This window comes from Phalaenopsis equestris, unplaced genomic scaffold, assembly GCF_001263595.1.
Source record: "Phalaenopsis equestris unplaced genomic scaffold, ASM126359v1 Scaffold213705, whole genome shotgun sequence".
Lineage (NCBI taxonomy): Eukaryota > Viridiplantae > Streptophyta > Magnoliopsida > Asparagales > Orchidaceae > Phalaenopsis > Phalaenopsis equestris.
The window spans coordinates 1-9,409 of NW_018232532.1; the positions used below are offsets into that span (position 1 = coordinate 1).

General features: G+C 34.8%; 1 protein-coding gene across 1 annotated transcript; it reads left to right on the top strand.

Moving 5' to 3' along the window:
* Window positions 1-1,402: 1,402 nt before the first annotated feature.
* LOC110037000 (pentatricopeptide repeat-containing protein At1g11630, mitochondrial-like) lies at window positions 1,403-2,964 on the top strand. The gene has a single exon (XM_020741560.1). It carries the CDS (start codon window positions 1,464-1,466, stop codon window positions 2,679-2,681), a length of 1,218 nt encoding a protein of 405 aa, XP_020597219.1. The 5' UTR covers window positions 1,403-1,463; the 3' UTR covers window positions 2,682-2,964.
* Window positions 2,965-9,409: the final 6,445 nt, after the last annotated feature.

The window sequence follows — 9,409 nt, forward strand, 5'->3', positions numbered from 1 at the left end:
CTTCTATTGATCCAAGTTCATCAACTTTTCACAACGCAGGTGGATCACGGACTACATTTGGATATCAAGACGCTCGTGGGTCACAAGATACACGTACATAAATGAGCACACCATTTATTGTACCGCATCATGAGGTGCCATTGACACTCTCAGTTTATCGCAATACTCCTCCATTTTGGATGGTTGGCATACTTTTTCAAGTATGAACACCTTATACTGGTCATTTCTAGATGTCTTCCTCTATTCCATCTCAACAAGTACAAACCATAACACAATCCGACCAGGTGTCACAACCTCAACATGCCTCAACATTTATAGGAAAATGATCAAGATCATTTGAGAGATCGACCTGTTTGTGCACCTACACATTACACACCAAGGATAAATGCTATACCTCTATGAAGATGATGTACACATTAGTATCAATGTCTCTCCCGTATTCATAGGTGATGTGTTTCAATAAATTCAAACATTTGATTGACTTTGTTTGGTTCAACTTATATTTTCTCACAGATATTATTTAAAAGTTGTTTCATAAATAGCAGATTTTAAAGCCAAGTAAAAATGATGGTCTAAAATAACTACAAAACAATGTTTTATAAGAAGAATATGGTCAAGCTCATCAATATTCCAACATTTATGCAGCTCATCAAGATCCCAACATGTATGCATATTGAGTCTATCCAGGAATAGGTAAGTTAAATGTAAAAATTGAAATTCATATGTTCCACATGTAAATAAATAGAATTGAGTAGCATGTATATAAATCCTCAAAAAATAAAATTGATCAATTTACTACAATATGTAAAGTACTAATTTAGTAATACACCATGATTGCCTACTCTTTGATTTACATACATTCCACACAACTTATGTAAGACTTTAGTTTTTCTATTAAATCTTGATATAATTTTCTACTTATTTTATGCCTATTAAATTGAAAAAAAAAATTAGAATTCAAACATCCTTATTTCAATTTTTCGTTTAAACAACTTTTTGGTATTGTCACACTTAATTGATGTTTTTTTTTTTTTTTTATTTCAAGTATAATGATTGAACTTTATGTACTAGAAATGATGTTGGAAGAACATCTTTGAAATGTTAAATGCGTAGGAATCGAATGTTACGGATGTTAAAAAAAAAATCACGAAGATGTTCATGTATGGAGATCGCAGTTCCACGTGGCCACGAAAATCATGGTTCGAAGTGGCGATTTCTATGTGGTAGAAACCATCACGCAACGTGGTGATTTTATCTATTTTAAAAAATAAATTTTATCGGATTTTATTTATGAGAATTAAATTTTAAAAGAAATCTATTTTTAAAATTTTGCCCTTAAATAAATGAATATTGGGGAATATTATAATAGATGAGTTAAAATTCCCTTCTATAATTGGTCCACTAATCAACTCCACACAACTTCTGCAGAATCCCTGCTCCAGAAAATTGCTCATTTCCCCTCCATGGCGGTAACTACACTGCGAAAAAGCCCTAAAATCACCTCTTCTCTCCCTCTCTTCTCCAATGCCACCGCCACCACTGATCCCTCTCCCCGCTCCACCATCCTTGACGCCGCCTCCATCGCCCGTATCAAATCCACCATCCGCGAAGAATGCAACCCTAGCCGCCTTGCCGAGCTCTTCAAATCTGCGGCCACCACCCCGCTCTTTTATGGAGACCGCGTCATCTACAAGATCGCAATCCAAAAGCTTGTTCGTTCTCGCCGTCCCGACCTAATTGAGCTCCTCCTCGAACAGCAGGTCACCGATCCCTCCACCCCCAAATCAGAGGGCTTCCTCATGCGCATTATCTCCCTCTACGGAAGAGCTTCCATGCCGGATCACGCTGCTTCAACCTTTGACCGCATCAATCTTCGCCGTTCGGAGCGCTCGCTCTGCGCTCTCCTCAACGCCTTCCGCGCGTGCGGTCAGCACGCGCGCGTTCTTGAAACATTCCAGAAAGCTGAGCTGGTGCATGGGGTCGCCCCGGGGATAGCCTCTTGCAATATTCTTCTTAGATCGCTTTGTGAAGATGGCAAAACTGAAGCCGCCCGGAGCATGCTCGACGAATTGCCTAAGAGAGATATATTGCCTGATATCATTTCTTATAATATGGTTTTGAATGGGTATTTGAAACAGAAGAATGAGGAAGGCTTTGAGGAGCTTCTGAAGGAATTGTCGAAAAAGAAGCTGGATGCTAATGTGTCGACTTACAACTGCAGAATAGCTGGGCTTTGCGATAAAGGAAGGAGCGTTGAAGCGGAGGAACTTTTGGATGTGATGACTTCAAAGGGCATTTCCCCAAATTTTTTTAGCTTTAATAGTTTAATTTTTGGGTTTTGCAATGAAGGGAATGCCTGTGCAGCCATGAGGATTTTCAGGAGGATGCAGGAATTAAAGAGCAAGTATGGCAGTGCAGCCTCTGCAAATTCTGCAACTTATGCAGTTTTGCTCAATTGTTTGGTTGAGAAAGGAGAATTTCATTCGGCTTTGGAGATCTGCAACCTGTGCTTGAGTAAGAAATGGGCACCTCCATTTCATGCTGTGAAAGGATTGGTCCATGGCTTGATTAAGAACTCAAATGTGAAGGAAGCCAAGAATGTTTTAGAAGAGATGAGGGAAGCTGTTACAGGTGATTCCATTGAGGCATGGGAAAATGTTGAGGGTGAGTTTAGTTTTTGAGGCTTTTGTAGTTGTTTGATCCATGCAGCTCTCCATTGCTCTGTTCTTCTTGAGTTTCCAGATACTAATGTTAGAAGATGATACCTACTTCAATTTGCTCATTAGTTGGTGAATTAAAGTGATTCTACCTGAATATGTTTATTTTTTTGTTGCTGCTTTCTTTTCCTTGGTGCTTATTAATGGTGATAGACCATTCATTTGGTAAAAAATTAGCTGAAGCACAAAAATTTATCACATGTAATACTTTTGGCAGTCCTTTTGCCTTATTGTTTAAGATTTTATAATTAGATGGAGCGTACCTTAGTCCCTTGAAACTCCTCCAATATCGTGTCTAATGTTTGTTTTGCAGTTGATGTGCCCATGATTCGAGAAAAGATATCATCTCTCATTTGTTATAAAAAAAGAATAATGCTCTTTTTTTTATTATTATTTTTCAAATGCCTTTATTTGATTAGTTGAAAGATTCAAATTATTTTTCGGAACATTGAATCCTTCTTCAACCTTCTTCCATACTTTGGGGGCGAAAATGGGTCTTCATTTTGATGGACCAAAAATCATAATTTTCTCCACTATTGTAATTTGAACAAATGAGGAAATCAACAATTGTAGATATATTGAAATTATACAATGCGCTGCGATAATCGAATGAAGCTCTGATATCAATTATTAGAATTTTTTTATGAAAAGAGGGAGAATTTTGTTACTACACATTGCTGAATAGTTTCTAGCTCATATGACAACAACATAATTATGCCTGTTTATAGCTAAATTGGTATATGTGACTAAATCTTGATACTTCTAAACTCTTATATTTATTTCTAGAAAAACATACTCTAGATAATTCCTAATTAATTATTATGGAATATTCTCATTTAATATAAATACTCTAAAATTTTTTACTTAAGATTAAATAGAATATTGTAGAATATTAAAAAAAATAAGCATCAATCTTTTTAGTAATAACCAAATTATAAAATAAATATAATGAAATTTATTCCCCCTCATGACCAAAAATTTTTCTGTGCGGACTCCTGACGCAGTTTTACGTGCGGCGCAGGGTATTTCTGAGTTATTTTCATGTTATTTCTGGGTTATTTTTAATAATCGCGAAATAATCCAGAAATAATCCGCGGTCTTTATTTTTAGGTTATTTTCGGGATTATTGAAAATAATCCGAAAATAATATAAAAATAACTCATGAATAACCTGCATCGCACGCAGAGGTAGATCTAGAGATAGATCAGATGTCCGGACAGAAAATGTGCGATGCTCATCTCGGGAAATAAAAAAGCAGTATTTATTCTCTCATTTTGTTCGAAGAAAGCAACGGAAGAAGATGAAGATGAGATGCTCTTTCGACTGCCGCGAGCAGCAGACAGGAAAAAAAGAGGCAGACGACTTACCTTTCATGTGTCACTGACGATCCTGGGCGCTACGTGCAGAGAGGAAGAGGGAGAAAGGAGACGAGGCAAAAGAGTTGAGGGAGAAAGGAGACGAGGCAAAAACCAATGGTATTGCCTGCACAAGAATGGAGATGACACCAAGGAAGGAGCAACGCAACTTGCCGGAAGAAGGAATCGAGCAATCCTTGTGTTTGATTTGTGCAGATGAAGGCAACAACAAGTTGAAGCCTGCGAAGTGGAAAGATGATGTCGCAAGGAGAGACGTCTCACGCGAACAAGGAAGACGACGACGCCCATAGTGAATGTGCGTTTTATTGCGTACATGAGGCTCGATTTTGTTCGGTGTGAAGAAAGAGGAGCATCGAGCAGAAGAAGTGGGAGGGAGATTCCGTTCGGTGGGAAGGAGAAGCGCAGGCGTGTGTGGCTTAGAAGGCCGAGCTATGGCTTAATAAAGGTAAGGCTTTTAAAAACATTAATCTATGAATTTCATATATTTCTTTAATTATTAATTTTTAATAGTAGGTTTAATTAAATTGGAAATTAAGTGAGGTAGGTTTAAGGTAAATTTTTAATTTAGGAATATTTTAACTACATTCGAAGCAATATATATATATATATATATATATATATACAATATTAAATAAATATAACTATAAAATAAATATAAATTAAAATGTTAAAGATTTGAATGAATTAGTATATATTAAATCAAATATTTGGGCCTTGATATATGCATAAAATGACCACTTAAATATTTTATTAATTATTGTAAATTTTTTTATAGGTTTTAGATTAAAGCAAACAAATTCGAAATAAAGGATTGAAAATCTAAAGGAAAGTTATATTGTATTGCCATGGATACTCATGTTATTAAGCTTTACTAATATTTTTTCTTCTTTCTGACTGAATGCATTTACTGTTACTATTACAAAATCGTTAAAAACTCATGATTTATGATTCTTGAATTTTTGTTCATATTGTATAAATGATATTTTTACTCGGCAGTGTTTAGATTATCATAGATATTGAATATTATACAAATATATTAACTATCATATAAATGAGAACGAAATAATTATTATTAAATAGTGATTTTCATTGTATGCTTGACTATGGTGGAGTTTGCCCCTTTATGATATTAGTAAGGGAACGTTAAGGTACACGTACGCTTAAATAGAAAAGATTATTAATATTGATGTGTTTTCATTGACACAATCTTAGACGATTATATATATATATAATGATATAGACATTTTACCGATAGAGTAAAACACATTTAGTGTTATAAACTATTATGAAAAATCATATCTAAAAAAGTAAAATGTTTACTGCATTTATAATGATTTATAATATCTATGAATAACATGCACATTGTTCTCTTTTTATTACGTTATTGTAGTTTAGGAGTATGAGCAGTCACTGGCTTTAGTTAGCCCATTGTTGTTTTTATATTTTTCATGTTTAAGCTTTTAAATAAGATGAATACTAGATAAGCTAATATGTAGAAAAGAAGAGGTAAAAAATAACGCTTATTTGTTAATAAAATGTTTCCTTTAGTGGTGCTTTCAATTAAATTTACTTATATTAAAGTGTTAGTGATAAAATTAGAAATATAAAAAAAATTTCACCGTATGACCGTCTGTTCTTGCCTTATTAAATATCGAGCCCAGTGTTAGGTCTTGACAAAAGTGGTTTCTAAGCAAGGTTTAGGAATATTTAATGTAATATTAATGAAAGAGCTAATAGAATAATTACAACTAAAATTTTTAATAAATAAACTCAAAAATTTAACACCAATTAAGTTATTATTTTAATTCAAGCAAATGGATACACTTGAGATTGAAGAAGGGAATGTGATAAAAATAAAGTACCACCTTCAATAGATGTGAACACGAATGCCCTGACCCAGATGATTGGAGGGATGATACAGTTGATTCAAGAGTTCATACCACAACTTAGTGGGGGTGAGGCAGTTGTTGTGGATAAGTATTTAAAGATATTTCAAGTTATTTCAAGATCGGCATCCACCTTTGTTCAAGGGAAAGCGTAAAATTGGCCGATGATGATAGAAAATATACTAGACAATATGAAATATACAGATGAAAGAAGGGAACCATTAGCTATATTTGTTATAGATGGAGAAGTCGAAAGGTAGTGGTGTGGGCATCATTAGGACAAGCTAGGGGACATACCCGACACGATGCTATATTGGGAGGATTTTGTTGAGTTTCTTAGAGAATTGTTTGTACCCTTATTTGCACGAAGACAGATATATGACAAGTTCAGCAAGTTGGTATGGTAGAAAAGATAGTCAAGCAATACGAAGAAGAATTCACAACATTGTCAATATAGACGTCACGGTTGATTGTTATTGCAGAAGAAAAGTGCTACAACTTCCTTTTGAGATTAAAAGATTCGATCAGGCAACGATTGGTGCCTTTGGAGAATGATTTCTACTCAGTGTTGGTGGAGTTGGTTAGACATGTAAAGATTGATTTTCAGGTTATTTATAAGTATAAGGAGATGTACAAGAGAAAGAGTATTGATGAAGGAGAGCATGTAGATCAATTATAAGGATTTAATGAGAAGAAGCCCAAATTTAGTTTTGATAGAATCGGTGATGGCATTTAGAACTTTTGTTGATGTTGATGCTACTAGAGATTGATGAGTGTTCTTTTTTATTGCATATTCTTTGAGTGTCATTCTTGCGTATTTATTTTTCAGAGGATGTGTGTTGTGTTGTTGTTATGTTATCTTACTGCAGATGTGATATTATTTTGTTTCTGTTGATAGGGGAAGTTTAGTTATCTTATTCTAGCTTTTATTTTATTGTTCCCACTTTCCATCTTAAAGAATGATATAAACCTTTTAAAGAAAATTTAGAGATATTTCTTGTGTTGGAATATAAGCAGAGGAGATTGTAACAACAATAAAATAAAATAAATAAAATGAAATTTAATCCCCCTTGCAACACCTATTCAAAACAGATGTGATGCTCTCAGGAAAATAGGATTAAGGATTAATTCTCTCGTTTCCTTCGAGCCGAAGGAAGGAGCTAAGCGACAGACAGAGCAAGCGAGCGAGAGAGGAGAGGAGTGAGAGAAAAAGTATAAGAGAAAGCAAAGTAAGAAGAAGGAAAAGAGCGGCTCTTTCGACTGTCGCGAGCAGCAAACTGAGGAAGAAAGGAGGTGAATGACTTACCTTTCATAACTTGTTGAAGGTCCATGGTGCTACAAGCAGAGAGGAAGAGGAAGAGGAGGAAAATACCTTGCTTTCAAGCGAGGACTTTGCTTTCAAGCAAGAAGGAAGAGGAGTCGATGGAAAAAGGAGACGAGGCTAAAACTTGTCAGAACGCGTGCACTAGAGAAAAAGGGAGTCAACGATCTCTTTTGTTGGAAGATGTAACTGAGCAATCCTTACGTTCAATTTGTGCAAGTTAAGGCAATAAGTTGAAGCCTGTGAAGCGGTAAGATGATGTCGTGAGCAAGGCAAACTTCTCACATGAAGAAGGAAGACGACAATGCCCATAGTGAAGGTGCCCTTTTATTGTATACAAAAGGCTCAATTTTGTTTGCTGTGAAAAAGAGGAGCAACAAGCAGAAGAAGAGAAAAGAGCGAGGGAATTCGTTTGGTGGGAGGGAGAAGGGTAGGTATGTGTGGCTTAGATGACTGAACTATGGCTTAATAAGGGTATTAAAATATTAATTTATGAATGTCATATATATGTTTAGTTATTAATTATTCATAGTAGGTTTAATTAATTTAGAAATTAAGTGAGGTAAGTTTAAGGTCATTTTTAAATTTAGAATTATTTTAACTACATCACTAGTAATATATATATATATATATATATCACTCTTTTTTCTTTTAGAGACTTTTTCATAAGATTAGGTATTAAACTTTCTTCCTGGTATCCTCTTTGTCTTTTTTCTTTTGGAGACTTTTTCATAAGATTAGGTATTAAACTTTCTTCCTGGTATCCTCTTTGTAAAACTAATGAAGAGGAGATTGATCATATGTTTTGCAATTGCTCTTTTGCTAAGTGCATTTGGAATATGATTTTTTCCCTTTTTGATAAAAGTTGAGATGGGAATCTAATTGATCTAGTAAAGATTTGATTAATTCTTGGAAGAGCACCTATTGTGTTCTTTTGGGTTTTTTGGATTGCTAGGAATGATGTTAAGCATACGGATAATTTGGTTTTTGTGCTCTCTTATTTTAATTGCATTAGAAGTTTTATTTTGAAGATGTTGAAATTTGACAGGTTTAAGTATCCTGCTAATGAGACATTGTTGAAGCTTTTTCATTTGTTTAAGGTGCCTATTTCTCGTAAGTTTAAATTGCAGGTAAATTTGATTTATTGGAATAAATATGAGGAAGGTTATGTTAAGTTTAATACGGATGGTAGTTGGAAGAATTTTTTGGTTGGCACCGGTTTGGTTGGTATCGGGGGTGTTTGCAGGAATTCTTCTGATAACTGCTTACTGTGGTTTTTTGCTCCTATAATTGCGTCTTCTCCTTTAATTGCTAAAACGAATGCGGTTTTACCTGCTTTGAATATTGTTATTTGTTGCAATTGGAATAATGTTGTGATTGAAATGAATTCTTTGGTGCTTTGTAATATTTGCAAAATTACGTAAGAAGTATCTTATATGTTTTGCAGGTTCATTGGTCTTTTATTCATCGTGAGGGTAACCAATGCACTAATGGGGTTGCTAAGTATGGTTTGCATCCATAAGACGTTATTATATCCAACAGGATTTCGGTGGAGTTGTCTCGTTTGCTTCATGGAAATTGCTTGGATTTGCCTTATAATTGTGTTAATAATTTATTCTTTTTGTTCTGTGAGTTTTACCGTGGCCTTTGGTTCTTAGGTTTTTATTTTCTTTGATTGAGTTGTAGTGTTTGAGGGGTGCAGTGGAACTTTTGGCCACCCTTCTGTAAATTTTTTGGAGCAATAAAATTTCCTTAGGGGGTGGAGCAAAAAAATTTCCTACGAGGTTCATTAATATATATATACATATATATATATATATACATACATATATATATACATACATATATATATATATATCTCTGTGTGTGTGTATGCGCGCGCGCGTGCGTGCGTGCGGGCGCGCGTGCGGGATGGCAGGGTTCACTGTAAGTCCCCTCAGGTGACGGGTTCGAACCCTAGTGGTGATGGGTTCTCGAATATTTAGACACATGGCGCGGGCTCTCATCATGGGGCATAGTGCATGAGAAATTGGTATTTGGGCCTCTGCCAATTATCAATTTCCTTTTAAAAAAATAAAATTATATATATATATATATATAATGGCATTT

Coding starts and splice junctions, on each gene's coding strand:
- LOC110037000 (XM_020741560.1), top strand. CDS start 1,464: ATGGCGGTAACTACACTGCGAAAAAGCCCTAAAATCACCTCTTCTCTC.